Source organism: Acanthochromis polyacanthus, chromosome 21 (assembly GCF_021347895.1).
Source record: "Acanthochromis polyacanthus isolate Apoly-LR-REF ecotype Palm Island chromosome 21, KAUST_Apoly_ChrSc, whole genome shotgun sequence".
NCBI lineage: Eukaryota > Metazoa > Chordata > Actinopteri > Pomacentridae > Acanthochromis > Acanthochromis polyacanthus.
The window spans coordinates 26,853,676-26,872,845 of NC_067133.1; the positions used below are offsets into that span (position 1 = coordinate 26,853,676).

The 19,170-nt window shown below is 39.2% G+C and overlaps 1 protein-coding gene across 2 annotated transcripts in view; it reads left to right on the top strand.

Annotated features, from left to right (window-relative positions):
- The window catches only part of prkcbb (protein kinase C, beta b), a 163,562-nt gene that overhangs the window by 52,207 nt on the left and 92,185 nt on the right, over nt 1-19,170 (top strand). For both annotated transcript variants that reach the window (XM_051941083.1, XM_051941082.1), the window contains exons 4-5: nt 5,387-5,498; nt 6,831-6,959. In XM_051941083.1, coding sequence (XP_051797043.1) covers nt 5,387-5,498; nt 6,831-6,959 — 241 coding nt within the window. The remainder of the gene's footprint in view (nt 1-5,386; nt 5,499-6,830; nt 6,960-19,170) is intronic.

Here is a 19,170-nt window from a genome sequence, read left to right on the forward strand (position 1 = left end):
CTCCGCATATGTGCATCCAGGACTTGAGAAGGAGCTTAATCTGCTCGCCAGGCAGAGTCGCACATCTTCAAGTTGCAATGATTGAGTTGATATGTAGCTTTTAATATTTTCCCTTCCTAATGCTTCAGATTTTAGCATCCTGTCAGACTAGATGCAGCATCTCAAAACAGATGGAGAGATCATTTATTTCAGACTCACGTTAGCCACATTTCATCACTAATATTTGTACATTTATGGTTTGCGAAACCGTCCACTTGCTGCCTGTGATTTTTACAGATGTCTGTCTCTGCCAGTCTTTTGTCTGTGTGCTTTTGATATCTCCCTCTTTGTTGTTCCATGACAACATGGCAGGACAGGAATTGATTGACAGGGATCGTCTCATCTGTCCAAAGGACATTCTCCCAGAAGCTTTGTGGCTTGTCAACATGCATTTTTGCAAATTCCAGTCTCGCTTTTTTATGAGTTTTTTCAGCAGTGGTGTCCTCCTTGGTCGTCTCCCATGAAGTCCACTTTGGCTCAAACAACGATGAATGGTGCGATCTGACACTGATGTACCTTGGCCTTGGAGTTCACCTTTAATTTCTTTGGAGGTTGCTCTGGGCTCTTTGGATACAATTCCAACGATCTGTCTCTTCAATTTGTCATCAATTTTCCTCTTGCGGCCACGTCCAGGGAGGTTGGCTACTGTCCCGTGGGTCTTGAACTTCTGAATAATATGAGCCACTGTTGTCACAGGAACTTCAAGCTGTTTAGAGATGGTCTTATAGCCTTTACCTTTAAGATGTTTGTCTATAATTTTTTTTCGGATGTCCTGGGACAATTCTCTCCTTCGCTTTCTGTTGTCCATGTTCAGTGTGGTACACACCTTTCACCAAACAGCAGGGTGACTACTTGTCTCCCTTTAAATAGGCAGACTGACTGATTATGAGTTTGGAAACACCTGTGATGTCAATTAAATGACACACCTGAGTTAATCATGTCACTCTGGTCAAATAGTTTTCAATCTTTTATAGAGGTACCATCATTTTTGTCCAGGCCTGTTTCATTAGTTTTTTTTTTTAAATAATTATGTTAATCAACAATTCAAAAGTAATGGCTGTTTTTGATTATTTAATTTTCAATAAATTTTTATTTATTGTTACTTTTGTGAGTTTCAAGTGATTTCAGTGAGAATTGTGGGTTTTTCCTTCTTTAACTGAGGGGTACCAACAATTTTGTCCACGTGTGTAACAGTTTGAATATACACTGCCTGTCCAAAAAAACATCACCACTTGGATTTAACTCGGCAAATAGGTAAGAGCCTTCCACTGGACAATTCAGTGATGATGACATATCCTGTGCTCGTGGAAAGGATGTTGATCTGTCTCAGAAGGGTCAAATTATTGACTTGCATCAAGCAAAGACTACAACTGAGATTGTTGAAACTGCTAAAATCATGTTAAGAACTGTTGAATGCATTATTAAAACCTGAGGGAGTGGTGAACTATCATTTTCAAATGTAGTCGAAACAAACTCTTAGATGATGTAGGAAATCAACAGTAGAACTCACGGCTATGTTTAATAGCGAAAGTAAGAGCATTTCCATGCACGGTGTAAAGGGAACTCAAATGAATGGGACTAACCAGCTGTGTAGCCCTAAGTAAAACCACCGATCAGCGAGGCTAGTCAGAAAAAAAGGCTTCAGTTTTCTAGGCAGCATAAATATTGGACTTAGGAGCAATGGAAGAAGGTCATGTGGTCTGATGAGTCCAGATTTACCCTGTTCCAGAGTGATGGGGGCATCATGGTAAGAAGAGAGGTGGATGAAGTGATGAACTCATCATGCCTAGTGTCTACCAGCCTGTGGGGGTTAGAGTTATGATCTGAAGTTGGTCAGGTTCAGAAACGTTATGTTCCCAAAGAATGAGGTCAGCTGATACCTGAAGATACTGAATGACCAGGTCTTTACATCAATGGAGTTTTTCTTCCCTGATTGCATGGACATGTTCCAAGATGACAAAGCCAGGATTCATGGGGCTCACACTGAGAATGAGTAGTTCAGGGAGCATGAGACGTCATTTTCATACGTGATTTGGTGTCCACAGAGTCCAGACCTCAGCTCCGTTGAGAATTTTTGGGATGTGCTAGAGAAGACTGCAGTGGTCCGACTCTCCCATCATCAATATAAGCTTTCGGCAGAAAATGAATGCAACTCTGGACAGAAATATATACTGTGAAATTGCAGAAGCTTTTTAAAATGATGCCACAGAGAGTGTGTGTCATTCTCAGAGCTAAAGGTGGTTCAGTGAATGGACAGCGTATGTTCCAGTTTCTTTCTTGAGCAGGAGATCATTGAGATGCTCTTGCCTGGGCAGCACAAATGTTGCATAGTATTTGAATAGCTCTTGCACTGACACCTAAGCCTGTATACAAACTTTATAGCTGTTTGCAGCAACTTAATCTGCCCTCTGTTACCCTGTGCTTGGCAGTGGTGACGTGCTGGTAATGTTACTTCTTTTACACTCTACAGTCTCTTACTTCCCACCATACGGGACCTACATTACACACAGGTTGCCTATATATCTTGTTAGCTGGTATTAGAACTGTCCAACACCACAGGTGAACCGCATGCAAAGTAGATGATGTTATGTGGATAAACAAACTCTCAACTTTAAGAATCTGATATTTGATACATCAACATTCAAAGGGCAACCATACAGAAATGTTAGTGCTATTAGTTGAATTAAGTTAATGAGACTGTTTCCTACGGTCCTAAAATGTACTTAAAAGTTTCATCTTAAACTGTATAAAACTGCAAAAGAGCTTCATTCCCACTTTACTTAGGGCCCCAAGATAAATCAGAGTCCTATGAAAATGTATAATTGTCTTTTAAATCTTCTTATCTTCTACTTTCTATTTGTTCACAATATAAGCCAAGTTCCTAAAATCAACCTTTATGTTGTTGTTTCATATCCCTTTAGAAAATCTAGTAATTTGACTGATTTGCCATCAACAAAAGATTGTTGAAAGGCAGTAAAAGTGATTCTTTTTGTCCCTATTCACAGTTTTCATGCTTCCTCCTTCCTGCTTTTTTGTCTCTGATTGATCTTTGAGTTTTCAAAGCAGATGGAGTTGATAATTTCGGTTTCTTAAGAAGCTGACACTTTCTCTCATCGCAGCCCTCATCCTGCTCCCTGTCCTCTGCTGCTCATCACTGGAGCTTCGGCAGCACAGTGTTCCCTTGTTTTTTCAGAGGAACGAAAAACAAACAGGAGGCGGTCTTGTCCTTGAGAAAGACAAGGAACCGGTGGAGGAACAAGCACACGCAGATGCACATTACACAAACGCAGACACATAACAGTTGTGCAAGGAAACACACACAAGTGACAGACACCCGCACACACACTTCTGAAGACACCTTGGGGAAGCTGGATTTAATTCAGGCAGTGGCAGCCTAAATTGGACATTATTTTCCAGGACAGGTGTTGAGGAGAGGAAGAAATAAATCATCATTTTTCTTCTGGCTGATGAGATCAAAAGGCACAACACATGTCTACGTACATGAGACTTGTACCTGGAATTGTTTTAGAAATTTTATTAGCAGCAATAACCTGTGTATTCGATGCGATCAAAGCAATTTTCACTTGAGGAGATCCTTCAGAAATCCATATTAAATACTCATGTTAGGTAACTGTGATGGATCCCCTTGGCAGAAATATTAAAACTCCTACATCGAAGAATGCCCGCTTCACTGCACAACCTGGATCCATCTCAAGCAGTGTATTGGATGTGATTACCGCCTGTGGGTTCATGTTGCAGGCTGCGTGTGAGTGTTTGTGCAAGACTAAGCTGCCTCTCAGCAGCCATCGGTGCTTGTGTGTATTCCCGCTGAGCTTTGGTTGCAGGTGTCACACACACACATGAACTGGCGACGCACTAGACACATCAGACAGAAATAGCCTCTATTTCCGCCCCAGTTATGCCACGGTTATGAATGTTCATTATAAAGGAATTAGTACCTGAGTGTTCTGTCAATCTGAGGCACATAATTAACATCAAAATGGGGGAAAAGGAGAGAGAAATTCAAAATTCAAAATTCAACTGATTCTTTTTTATTCTATTGTCTTCATGAGGTTATTGAGGAACACTGAGAATATTGGAATGAAAGACCGGAATTTGTCACCTTGAACTAAGAGGCAGATGTTAGTGTGGGTACTTGAATCAGTCACGTAATGGGGACATGCATCTGTTTACATGTGATGGAAACACAGCCCTGTGTGGTGGATTATTGTGACCTCCGACCTTCATAATATATCTGTTTCAATAGGTCTTCATGGAAGGCTGACTCCATTGAGTTGTTGTGCATGCATTCACCCACACGCAGACAGCCCCACAATGTAGCTGCCTTTATGGTCTTTCTAAATTCATGTGAGCAAAGAAATTCTGATGAAGTCTATCTTGATCAGATTACAATGGATATCCCCCCCCATGTCAGCGCCCCTGTCAAATTTCCTGTTAATTCTACAGAATGTTCACAGCTGTAGAAGGTGGAAAGTTAGAGATAGACTGACGTGTATGCGGCTGGTGAAAAACAAACATCAAAGAGCTGCAACTTCAGTGTGTCTTTTGTTTATTCAGTTTTTTTTCTAAATAGGTTGGATGATGCACATTTGATCACAGTATCAATTTTACAACATTAATTATTAAAGTCCCTTGCCAGTCATTGATTAAATCCATAAAAACTCTTCTCTGTGTATCAAAGTTCCATCTTTAAATGTTTTTCCTCCATGAAAATAATCCCTCCTTGCCTGAAAATGGCTTAGATGTAACTTAACACTGTTGTTTCCTCTAGAATGTGCAGATCTATGACCTCCCTGCCTCTCTATCCACTCACTCCTCCACTATTTACTGCACTCCGAGCACACCAGCTCACCTACAACTCTGCTCAAGCACTGTAAAGCTGCTCAATGCTACACAATATTGTGATATCAGAGTATTTCAGCCATACATGCTCAACCTGGAAACAGATTCTGAAGATACAAAAAGCCCCATCCTGCCGGTTGACAGGGTTGGCTCCTTTGGTTTGTTATGTATAAAATACTGAAAGTATGAATCCATGTATTTTGAGACCATCATGGGTATGCTGCAATTTTACAGTGGAACTGCTCAGCCATGGTGTCTGGTGCCTTTATTTACTCATGATATGCCTTCTAGCTTATAAAAAATACCATAGAGACATGTTACCAAGCTCAAAAACTTTTCAACAGAAGAGATTTTTAATGAAATATTTGATAATTAAATATTTATCTCCTAGTTTGAAGGCTCTGTCTGTCTAGAAGACGACCGATTATGTGATCTGATATAGATTTTAGTGATTATCTGTCTGACTTTATGTCTATCTTTCCAGGATCCAAGGGCAAAGCATAAGTTTAAGATCCACACCTACTCCAGCCCGACCTTCTGTGACCACTGTGGCTCTCTACTCTACGGCCTCCTACACCAGGGCATGAGATGTGACCGTAAGTACTAGACACTAAACCCATCCACTCATGTCTGACTCCTTTTGCTTTTTTCACGTTGGCATTAGCGCATACACTGTCGGTCAATAGTTTGGAGTCACCCAGGCAATTTCATGTTTTCCAAGAAAACTCACACTTTTATTCATGTGCTAACATAATTACACAAGGGTTTTCTAATCATCAATTAGCCTTTCAGCACCATTAGCTAACACAATGTAGCATTAGAACACAGCAGTGATGGTTGCTGGAAACGTTCCTCTGTACCCCAATGGAGATATTCTGTTAAAAGTCAGACATTTCCAGCTAGTGCAGTCATTTACCACATTAGCAATGTCCAGACTGCATTTCTGATTATTTTAATATTACTTTTATTGAAAAAAAAAAAGCTTTTCTTTCAAAAACAAGGACATTTCTAAGTGACCCCAAACTTCTGAATGCTAGTGTACATCACATATTTCAGCTGTAATATTACAATACAATATTTAGAGAATGGTCTATCTGCAGTGCTATTTATACTTTATGATGATATCAGTATACTTATTGTAGTCATAATGTCTAAGCAATATTTTTGTTGTATTATCTTGAATTCCAAAATCTGCCAGAGGGTTTGAAAGGCATGTTATTATTTTCAAAATTCGCAAATAATTGCACCATTTATCAGAACCAGAAGCTGTGAAAACAGAAAAAAAATTGTCACATTTTAAACTTTTTGACAATTCTCGAACTACTCATCTGTGACATGCTGTTCTGTGAAAAAACTTAACCAAATGTAAGCTTAAAATCATCAAAATCACTTTTTGTTTGGCTGGCTCTCATTTAATAATTTGCCAAAAATAAGTTGTTTGCTCTAACCAGATTCTGTAAAAAACAAAAAATGTTGTGCTTTTCTGTAGAACTGATGAGCTATTAGTGACTCAGCTGTGACCAACAGACACATTAAAAGTATTCAGGCACTAATAGGCTGAACTTGGCTGAACTGCAGGGAACAGATAGGAGACAAGTATGGAAACAAATTAGAAATGCATGTAGTAAAATATCTGCAGTATATTTTTTGTCAGAATTAGAACACCTGTGGACATTTGAAAAAATGTGGCAAGTTTTTCAGGTTTTGTAAAATAAATAATCACAGAAATTCAACTTTTCTTTTTTGAATGATTTGTGGCATTTTCAACATCCTGCACAATAGACAGACGGTTCTCTGTACTTCTAGCCATGGTCTTGCTGTTTCCATGACACATATATTGGCATCCACAAATACCTTTATGCTAATGCTCAGACAATATACTCTTACATAACATCACACATTCATCTCTCTGTGTATGTATTTTCCAGACTGTATGATGAACATCCATAAGCGCTGTGTGGCCAACGTCCCCAGCCTGTGTGGAACAGACCACACTGAGAGGAGAGGTCGCATCCAGATCACCGCTGAGGTCAAGACTAATGTTCTCACTGTTACCAGTAAGTATATCTCAGAAAAATACCCAAGCCAACACAGTGCACACACACCCCCTATACAATATTCAGCTAAACAGACTTTTTGCCTCCTGCCACTGTATTTTCCAGTTGGAGAACACCAGTTATCTGTCTCCCTCTACTGTTGGATTGTCAGACATGAAGTTTGGAAGTCAAATAAGAACCATCAGTGCCTACCTTGTTTTCATTACTGGGATTTATTCAAATATACTGATGCAGGAGGAGTTTCTGGGTTATTTCAGTCTCTGAGTCATTGTGTAAATTCAAAAATCAGCACAATATGCTTCATAGGAGCGAGATTAACATCAGCACAGATAGTGAATATGCTGTTTCTGGGCTGACTGAAGTGTGACTGAACATCAAATTATTTTTTGTTTTGTACTGAGGTTGTGCAAAGCATATTGTTCTGTGATTGTGCTATAAAATAATGTGTTTTCCAAATCTGTGGCAAGCACAACCTAAGAAGTCATATTGCAGTGAGATAAGGTGTGGATTGTAGAGGCAATTCCCCTCACTATCTAGTATTTTACAGCAATTTCTCAAGGGTTTTTAACCATAGATTTGAAACTAATATAAGGTATAATCTGTCTTTGCAATAAGTTTTCATGTTTCAAAGCGACAGAGTTACGACTATCTCAATTTTTAGCACATTTCTTATTAGACCTGCCTAAAAGGACAAAAGATATTGCAAAAATAACGCAATTTAACACTCTTGTTTCACTAAATGAGCTTATTTTCATGGTTTCATGATACTGAATGAGCTGTTACTTCACTGTGTAGCCGACCAGCAGGAAGAGAAAAGGAGTCAAATCCATTTACACAGTGTGTCACACACTTTTACTCACATTTGCGTTTTGCTGTTGGCCTGAAAAGATGCGTCACTGAGTGGTCACCAGCTGCCATTTGTTTCATTGTCACAAACGTGAACATCAATAGTGTGACGGATGTAATTAACAGAATTGCCAATGCACAGGTTTCATTACACATCAGGGGTTTGTTCTCTTCTCTTGTGTTTATTCTCACATTCTGTTGCTTTCTGCTTGTAAATTCCTCACTTATGACTATTAGCTGGACTTCAGCCTTATGCTACATGAGAAAATGTTTCAATTTTGAGTTCTGATTTTTGATTGGATGCTTTGAATAGTATCGCATTGCAGTTTGATTTTTTACACAATTTCTGGCCAAAAGGCTGGCGAGAGAGAGAGAGAGAGAGAGAGAGAGAGAGAGAGAGAGAGAGAGAGAGAGAGAGAGAGACCCTGTTTGGAACTGGGAATATATTTCTTAAATGTATACTATAAACTACTATATCTCAACCGTGTAGCTGAAGTACCAACAGACGATGTGGTGTCAAAACCCTTTGGTATGACAAGAGGATGCCCTCAAGGTCCACCTTTGTCCCCACTTTTGTTTATTTTAGCTATAGAACCATTTACAATTGCAATAAGAGCTCAATGTCAAATACAGGGGACTGAAATAGGCAACAAAGAACACAAAATAACTCTTTTTGAATACGTCAAAATTGTCAGTTGTGCTGCTAAATTAATTCAAAAATCGAAACCCTGGTCAACACGTATCTACATTCGAGATCTCAGCCAGTTTTACTTAATTAGGCTTTTAAAAAAAACACCTCAATTGGAAAATGTAACATCCATAAATTACAAACTTATAGGACTCAACATATAATTCTATAGAAAGATGATGTCTTTACCCATTTCCCTTATAGGAAGAATAAATATAAAATACTCACCCTCCCTCACTTGACTTCATTCACGTCAGGACGTTGTTTCCAGCAGCCTGGTTTTGTACTCCATTATGTTCAGATTTTGTGGAGGAAGACTGAAAATTTCTACATTTACCAGACCTCTGGAGTGTGACTGATACTGATGCTTCCAGACAAATTCGGCATCTCCGAGTTTTAAATGTAAATTGAGCGAAAAGTGATTGCAATCATAGTTAGACAATGACAGTGAGGGTTTTTGCTGTGAAGTCAGATGTATCGTGGGTGTACATAGGCAGTCTGTCTGTTTACCTTATGTTGAGTGTTTAGTTGCTGCTGCTGCATTACAACATTTCTAGAAGCATCTTCATGTAAATTTTACCAGTCAGAAATTTCTTAATCAATTACTTGTCTTCCTTTAAGCCTGCAGGATTGCAGTGGTTGTGTCTGGCAGCCCAAGACTGAGCCTCGGATTTAATAGTGAAGCTGTATGAATATAAAGCAGGATGTTGCTCAGAGAGAAGCCTGTCAGCCAAGCCTTCAAGAAAAATGAAATATTAATCATTAATACATTTATATGTTCACACTGTTCTGTGCCCAACAACTGGTGTTAGAATGATTAAGCCTGTCTCTGGCAAAAGATTACATTTTCATTTTATGTTAACAGGATATCAGAATTGGCTTCTCTAATGCACAACCAAGGAGAATGTTCAAATTATCTGGTCAGAATTAGTAACAAAAATGACAATTAAATTTTGGTTTGGCAGAATGTCGCATTTAAGGCAATGACCGGTCAGCCAGATCATTAAAACCAGGAGCCTGATATTTTGTAGCTTCAACTTGTGTCGTTTTGATCCATGGACAAACATGGGAAGTTTGGGGGGTGTCTGGTACTGGGATTTGGCACTCCATTGACTGCTGTGGTTTGTCAAGTGGGACCTTCATGTGTCAGATTGGGTTCTGGGTATATGGAAGCTGGGACAACACTTAAGGCTCTTTGTCATGTCACTCAGGCTGTTCCTGATCAGCTCTTGTGGTGAAACAGAATGTATCTGTGCTGGGGAGTGCTGCTGCTGTTTGAGGGTTTTCTTGGCCTGGTACAATGTTTTGCTGGGTGGCACATGTCAAAGTTACATCCACATGAATGCCAAAACCCAATGTTTCCAAGAGGACCGTGACATTGTAAGGATATAAGATAAGATAAACTGTATTGATCCCTCGAGAGGGAATTTCCATGTTACAGCGGCTGGATACAGATGAGGTGTTGAAGCAGCAGGACAAGAATAGCAAAAGTACAATATGGGTAGAAGTGGAAATATCCATCCATCCATCATCTATACACTGCTGAATCCTCATTAGAGTCGTGGAGGGGCTGGAGCCTATCCCAGCTGACTTAGGGCAAAGGCATCCGACGCCCTGGACAGGTCACCAATCTGTTGCATTGCTACACATGCAGACAAACAATCTCAGTCGCATTCACACCTACAGACAATTTAGAGTTACCAATTAACCTCAGCATGTTTTGGACTGTGGGAGGAAGCTGGAGTACCTGGAGAAAACCCATGCATACGCAAGGAGACTTTACAAACTTGATGCAAAAAGATTCCAGGAAGGCTGAGACGCAAACCGGGCATCTTCTAGCTGCAAGACAAAGGTGCTAACCACCAAGCCACTGTGCAGCCCGAAGTGGAAACAGTATAACTGAAAAAGTTAAACATTTTAACTGATAAATATCATCTTGAAATTGCCCCAGATGATTTCATCCAATAAGACAGTGATCTCTTTTGTATTAGAAGTTGCCGAAAGTTTATGGTCCATTATGCAAATGAGGTATAATCTTATTAAATATATTTCCAAAATGCAAAGTTGAGTAAAATAACTGCTTAAATGTGTATTTGATTTAGGAGTTGTATTTCCACTAGTCTGGAAGATGATAAAACCTTGAAATTTAGCAAGCTCATGAAAAATCGTGTCTAGTCTGAAACAAATGACATTTCAGTGACACAGATCAAAAATAGGCTCACCTCTTTTTTTGAAGGAGATTTCTGACCTGCCTACTGTTCTATTTGAGTCAAAATGGAAATTACAGAGATCAGTGTCACCGCCCTGTTGTCAGTCATCTCACCTGCAGATGGCAGCAGAGGTTTACTGTAACTTTGCTTTTTTCCTGTCAACTCAGAAATATACATGCTTGATACAGCTTTAGCTTGTGGTTAAAATTGAGCTTCACCCTCTTCCAATGTGAGTTCAACTAACATTAAAGGTAAAGTAACCCACATCATTTAACACAAACTTTAAAAGCATCTTATATAAAGTGTATAAACAGTTGTTCATATCTTAAGTCTGCTCACATTTGACTCTGGTGGGGTGGAATCATTAGTCTACATAAACAAGCTCCATCCTAATCTGTGTCACAATTCATACTCAAGTAGTAGATGACTCAATGCTGATTACTTTGCATATTTTTTCTTCTGTTTTTCTTCTCTTCGCTGGTTTAAAGGAATCTCTGTTGCTTTGCATTAAAGGAACCTCTGACATCTGACTGTGTCTAAAATCTGAAGTGTAAAACCCATTTTCAGTGAAAATATATGGAGCCTGAGCTCAGTAATAAGTAAGATTTTATAATTGCCTTTTTAGCAGTGCAACCACCAACAATATGTACACTACCGCTCACAAGTATAGGGTCACTTAGAAATGTCCTTATTTTTGAAAGAAAAGCTGCTTTTTTCAATGAAGATAACATTGAATTAGTGAGAAATAAAGTCTATACATTGTTAATGTGGTAAATGACTATTCTAGCTGGAAACGGCGCATTTTTAATGAAACATCTACATGGAGGTACAGAGAAACATTTCCAGCAACCATCACTCCTGTGTTCTAATGCTGCATTGTTTTAGCTAATTGTGTTGAAAGACTAATTGATGATAAGAAAACTCTTGTGCATTTATGTCAGCTCGTGAATTAAAATGTGAAATTTCATGGAAAACATGAAATTGTCTGGATGACCCCAAACTTTGGGACAGTAGTGTATGATGTCAAACATGTTTCGTCACCTTCCTAAAACAATGGCCTAAGTCATTTTTTGACAAAAATTGTTGTCTTTCCTAAATCATCTAGTCATGCTGCTGGCCAACTCTAGTAAAACTGCCTACATCCTCTGTTGAATAGATCATGCAATTCTGCCCCAATAGTATAATGGCCGAGCTTTGAGTTTTCGTGTAAAACATGAAATTGTCTGGGTGACCCCAAACTGTTGAACGGTAGTGTAAATAAATGAAAACTTGATTTTGCCTGAATTTAAAAGGCAGACGTGATTTAAAGGATTTCTACTGCTGCAGTCTACAAGAGAATGAATTGACATAATGGCACGTCATGTATGATCAGTATGCAGGATCTGTTCATCTATGAGAACATTAGCATAGCGGAAGCTTACTATGATGCATATCTATGCCCGTTTCTGCTTGTAGACCGTTTTCTGTGCAGCGTCTTTCACTGGGTTTCATTGCTGTTTTTCTTTCTCGCTCTCTTCCTCACTGTTCTCTCTTCCTGGTTCCCACGCTCATACACTGATCATTAGCTGCTAGTTACTATGGGAAATGATAAGAGAGCAGACTTATCACACACAAACTGCTGGGACAGCAGTAAATGCTAGAATCCACTAGTGCTACACAACAGAGCAGAGTACAGTTAAGCTAAATTGTAAAAACTATCAAGAAAAAATCAGCAGCTAATGTGCTTATTATACACAGTTTAGTCTCATGTGTCCTATCTTAGGATGCATTAATACATGCACACTCAAAATTGTGTTTTGTGTTACAGAGTGCACTGATTTTATGTTGATGTTCTTGTTACTGGGCAGATGCAATAAATCACCTTAAGTGAGGTAATGCTTTACAGGGTTCAGTCAGCAGGAGTAGTACTGATTTGTGTCCACAGGGGTCAGTGTGGAGCCACCAGTAGCTTCATTGCAGTGAGGCGGAGGGGGAAAAAAACTGCCACCACAGAGAATGAATTGCAGAACCACCAGGAATTATTCTCCCACTTAACGTAGCTGGATCTGGTGGAAATGGCTGCTGCACTGAGAAATGCATTTGTGCTGTGGACTCCATTTGTAGATTTAATCAAAGCAATTGACATGGATGTAAAACGACATCAAGTTGATCAATTTTAATTCACCTCCGTTCCCTTTCATTGGGAGATCAGAGCTCAGAGTCACAGGCAGAACAGCGCCCATGGAAATGGAGGAGAGTCAGCTTCCATAGCTCAAGGACACTTCAGCAGGGAAAATGCAGTGGGACGCTGAATGAGGGGCTTAAAGATGCCCTTCTCCTGCTATGCTGCATCCAAACTGCCTAATAGCAAGAGTGTATTCTGAAAGAACTACTGTGTTCGACATGTCGTCCGACTCAAACTGTTTGTAGTTGTGCTGAAGCCAGGATAGTAGTGCATGATTACAGATCTCAGTCTCTTCTAGGTTTTCATAGAGCTAAAATAGTGACAGAATAGTTGAAATGAAAAGAGAAGCTCAAACCCGACTCTTCTCTCACCTCTCCACACCTGCTGACTTCTTGATTTAACTCAAGACTTAACTATGATAAATTATTTTAAAAAAAAAAGAATTACTCTTCAAATTCAGGGTTGCACAATGGCTTGGTGGTTAGCACTTTCACCTTGCAGCTAGAAGATCCCGGGTTGCGTCCCCGCCTTCCCTTCCCGGGATCTTTCTGTATGGAGTTTGCATGTTCTCCCTGTGCATATGTGGGTTTTCTCTGAGTACTACGGCTTCCTTCCACAGTCCAAGCTGAGGTTAACTGGTTACTCTAAATTGTCCGTAGGTGTGAATGTGAGTGTGCTTATTTGTCTCTATATGTAGCCCTGTGACAGACTGGTGACCTGTCCAGGGTGTGCCCTGCCTTCGTCCTAAGTCAGCTGGGATAGGCTCCAGCACCTCCATGACCCTAATGAGGATTCAGTGGTGTACAGATAATGGATGGATGTTCAAAGTCAGTAATTAAATATGTAACAGAATCAGGACTGAGTTGTGGTTTAATGCATTACCTCTCCCTAAAAGCTGAATTCAGGCTCTACTATGCTCCTTCAGTTTGACCAGATTAGACTTGTGTTTATCCAGGTATTCATAATGTTGCATAAAACACCAGAGTCACTGAGAGACTACTGAATACTCATGGAAACCAGAGATTTATTCATAATATGTTATTGGCACTAGTAAGTTAGTATGTAAACCAAATGAAGAATATGTGGAAAGTTGATCTGTGTCATTTGACAGTCTTTTGTGATTTCTGATTTAGCTAGACCGGCAACACAAGTACAAATACGGAAGCTAAAACGAGAATCAAGTCAATATCTGTCTTTAAACAGCCATTAAATATGGCACTACAGCGTTCAGTTCAGTTCAGATTTTAAAACATCTTTGTGTTGTCAGCTGTCCAGACAAGCCAAACTACACCTATCAGCCACAACATTAAAACCACTGGCAGGTGAAGCGAATAACGTTGATCATCTGAGTGCAGTGCAATGTTCTGCTGACAAACCTTTGTTACTTTGTGCATAGATTTTGTTCCAGTCAGCAGCAGGGATATGTACACTGTCACACTGCAAAAAACTGCCTCAAGAAACATCCCAAAGAACTGTTTTGTGAGGCATAAACTAGCCCGTGCAAACTCATGAATGCTGTCATCAGCCACAATTACTTTTTCTGGAAAGGCTTCGGTGTTTATATGCCAGAAAGAAGAAGCTGGACAGAGCATAGGAATCCTACAAAGCTTCAGTGAGGCTGTTTCACGAGGGAGAAGGTGCACTGCCCACACCCACGCAGCTGTGGCCATCCGGTATTCTGCTGTTACTGCACTCTTATCTCCACACAGACCCCTGCGTGTTCCTTGCAATTAGCGCGTTTCGTATGCTAGCGATAATTTCACTCATGCATACAGAGTCACATGGCCATTACACACCCGTACGTGCACAAGCAGAACACAAAAAAAGGCACACATCCTCGTGTATTTACTGTAAACGTTCTTTGAGACTATTTGGCATGCTACCCACTCTATTCAACCGACATTTGATGGTCACTTTAACAGGCATCATCTAATATTTATTGCTCTGCTCCGCTGAGGGTTTAATGCTGCCCGTGGGTCTGTGCTGTGGTTAACCTCTCGGAGCTTAGCGTAGAATAATGCTTTAACAGCATGAAGACCTCATTTTTCTGACATCTTGAGGTTTTCTCACAGTGCGAGCTCACTGGGAAGCTCTTCTTTCCATCCTGGTTTGAAGCATTGCTGCATGTTCCCCACAGCATTTCAGCTGTTAACTCTGAAAAAGGAGTTTGAGTTTTATCGTAGCAGTGTGCGGGACTTTTTTTTTCAGTATAAAACAGCCTTTTTACTAACCTTGGCTGAAACAAGTAGCAATACATGCTGATTTTTTCTTCTACTTCTCAGTTCACATTTGCACTACTTGTTGAACAAAACTTTCTCCAGGAGATCAAAGCTGGTACTGAGTCCGTGAGATCAGGAATTAGATGTCTTGACACACAGACTCAAGACCTGGCAGTATTACTGGACTAGCGCATGTATATTTTAATCTGACTGACTCAGATTTGGGGTAAAGCCTTAATTCTTGTAAACAGAGAGGAGCTGTAAGTGTTCATGATGGTCTAGTGTGTAGCGCATCAGTCCATGTGGCTTTGGAGGGAAGTGACTACAATTATGGCCACATTCATGAAGACTAGTGTTGTAGGTTAAACATCTGTGAGTACACAAGGTTCCACTTGGTTCCAAATTACATAATTTTGTCATGAGATGACAAATGCAAGGCATAGTGAGGTCATATGCATACCCTTCAATTTTTTTGTAACTGTGGAGCCGCTATACTACAAGGGTCATTCCAGAACTTGGGGACATTTGGGCTTCAAATTTTTTGAAAAATATAATATTCTCTTTTACAGTTTACTGCTACATATTCATCAATATTAGGTAGTAAAATATCAAAGGCTTGATTGGCTCAGCTTACACATCAATGGTGCCATTTTTTCCCATGTTTTACCTGTTATTTGCTAACCCTACTCTAATCACAGTAGCAAGGTTGCTAGCCCATGTTAGTTTTTTCTCAGGAGGAGAAGCTAGATATTTAGCTGGTTGATGATGTTAATTCCAGCGTATCATGTGATTCACTGCTTTCTTCTTCGCCTGCCAGCTAAAAGGGTTATACTAACAGGGTTGTTATGGAACACACATTCCATGCATAATAATTATTATTTAAAATATTATGTTGATTTAAAAAATGTACCCGCAATTGAAAGAGACTTCAATGAAAAAAAATGCTACCAAAAAAAGAACATTGGAAATGGAATTATAGGGGGAACTCCAGACTTATTTGGTATTTTAAAAAAAATTCAAACATTCTTCTCTCCTAGTTTTTTAGATTTACACAACAACTGCATGTTTTAGTATTTTGTACAAGGATTATTTGAAATTTAGCGAGTGGGACACAAAATGTCCTCTGATTATGGAATGACCCGCAACTGTGCATGCACTAGAAAAAAAATGAGCCGTTTTGATGTGATTAATTGTGTGCATGCATGGAACAGATACATGCAGATCTACTGCACATGTATGAAGCAGACTAGAAAATTGTAAAATTAGAACAACAATGCATTTGTGGAGTCTGCAGCTGTCTGTGTGCACATCTGTGAGGGACTGTCGTTTTTGCTTGAATGTTACTGACCATTGAATAAGAAGTTATGTTTCAGTTTTTACTTTTCTGGATGTATTTTTCATCATCTTTCAGGAAAAGAAAAAAATCAGATTGTAGATTTGAAGTGTTCTTAAATCTGAGTTGGGGGCAAAACAGAGAGTTAGTCTCACTTTTGTACGCAGCGCTGACTCATGAATCAAACTCCTGCTCAGAAGTTGTCCAGTGTCTTTTGAGATTGGGAACTAGAATGTTTTATCTGCTCTCAAGTGATGGAGCCAGACAATTTTTTTATAGGGGTGGCCAGGCAGAGACCATTACTCACACTGGGGTGGCAGAGAAACTGATATCTCCTTATTTTTTTTATTTTTTTATGAAGTCATTCAGATAGCTGTAAGCCATTTTTTCTATTGCGTAACAATGCATTCTTCAGGCAGGTTGTTTCCCTTCACTACTGAGAAAATATACACGATCTTTTAAAATTTTGGGGTCACTTAGAAATGTCCTTATTTTTCAAGGAAACATATTTTTTCAATAAAAATGACATTAAATTAATCAAAAATCCAGTCTGGACATTGTTAATGTGGTAAATGACTATTCTAGCTGGAAACGGCTGATTTTTAATGGAATGTCTGCATAGGGGTACAGAGGAACATTTCCAGCACCATCACTCCTGTGTTCTAATGACACATTGTTTTAGCTAATGGTGTTGAAAAGCTAATTGATGATTTAAAAAATCTTTGTGTAATTGTGTTAGCACATGAATAAAAATGTGAGTTTTCATAAAAGACATGAAATAACTTGTGTGACTCTAAATTTTTGAATGGTCCCAGAGGAAAATTTTACTACTCAAAGCTTGCTCTTCTACAGCTCAGGAGACAAATTTGAGATTCTCATGTCAGCCTCATTTTAGTTTCTATTTTGTCTAAAATGTTTCTCGTATGTTTCTCCTAAAATTCACTAGGATAAATAGGTGAGACAGGATAATTAGAGGGAGTCATACTTGAGACTTCTGGGAGATACCTTGCTAATCTCAATACAGTGTTTTTAATGGCTCCTTTATTTCTCCTCTGGAAAAGAAAATGAGCAATACTGGAGCTACATGTGAGACACACACACACACACACACACACACACACACACACACACACACACACACACACACACACACACACACACACACACACATGTTTGTACTTCTATCTTAGTGAGGACATCCATAAGCGTAATGCATTTCCTAGAGCCTTACCCTAACCTTAACCATCACAACTGATTGCCTAAACTTAATCCTTACCCTAACCCTAACCAAACCTCAATTCATACCTGTTCTCTAAAAACAAGTCTTCACCCTCAAACATGGCTGTTTCAAAGTGAGGACCGGCCAAAATGTCCTCACTTTGTAAAAATGTCCTCACTTTGATAGTTAAATGCAGAAAATGGTACTCACCATGTAGCAAGTACAAGTACACACACACACACACACACACAACCCATCAGGAGCAATTAGGGGTTAGATGTCTTGCTCAGGGACACCTCAAAATGAGCACGGGGATGGAACCGCAGCCCTCTGGTCGCAAGACGGCACTCTACCCACTGACCCATGCTGCCCACCGTGGTGATACATGTGTTAATATTGTTAGATTATTGATTTTGAGATGTCCAGATTGTTGTAACAGATTGTTACCATGTTTTTTGCTGGCATTGTGTGAAATGAAATTTCCGCAATGCAAATATCAAAAGTGTGGCATTCTGTTTACTTTTTTTGATAGTTATTTTCCTAACTATATTCACAAATGTGTCCGCTATTGGAGGCAATGGTAGTGGTAGTAGTATTTTTAAGTGACAAATAAACAGGGCTTTATTCTGATATTGTACTTTGTTGAAATAGTAACTTTATTGCCCTCAAGTTACCAATAAATTGCTCTTGTTTTTATTTTACAATTCGTTTTATGTGGTTCATGAAAAAAAAAATGAATTACATGTTATGGAATACTTAAGATTATTCATAGAACATGTAATTACTATAAAAGCAGAAGGTCTTTGCAGCCTACAAGCATAAACTTTCAATCAATTCATTTTGCGTACATTAATCCATAATTTAAAAAAATATCATGTGGATTAATAAAGTCAACATGATAGATGGTTAAAAACAACCAAAACGTTGATCTGAGTCTGAGAATTCAATGAGCGCTTGAGGAGATCTCTTCATTTGTTCTGTCTGAGCTTAGTATGAGATGCATGAACTGAAGCTGGGATGAGAATAGATTGAGTTTTTAGAGAGATCTCTGATTTCTCTGCCTGAGATCACAAAGAGACACAAAAGTTGAGAAACTCTGAGAATTATGTTAGAGCTTGTTGAGATCTCTTCTGAAACTTTAAAGGAGACTAAACTGAGATTTAGTGCATGTTATTGCTCTGGAGAAAAAAAATGAGACACAGGAGAAATAAACCTTAGTCTCAGTTTGGTGTCACGCAGATCTCATTTTTGAGATCTTTTTGAATTTTCTTTTCCTCTGTGGTAGTGTACGATGCCAAACGTGTTTCGTCAATTTCCTAAAATAATGGCCCCAGTCAGTTTTTGAAAACAGTTATTGTTTTGCCTACATCATCACCTCATGATGATGGCCACCTCTGGTCAAATCGCCTACATCCTCAGTTGAACAGATAATGCGATTCCACTCCTGTAGTATAATGGATTTGGTCAAGGTTCAATGTGGTGTGGTTCAGTTTTTTCTGTTTTCTGAAAAACCTGAAAAAAATACTTAGGCC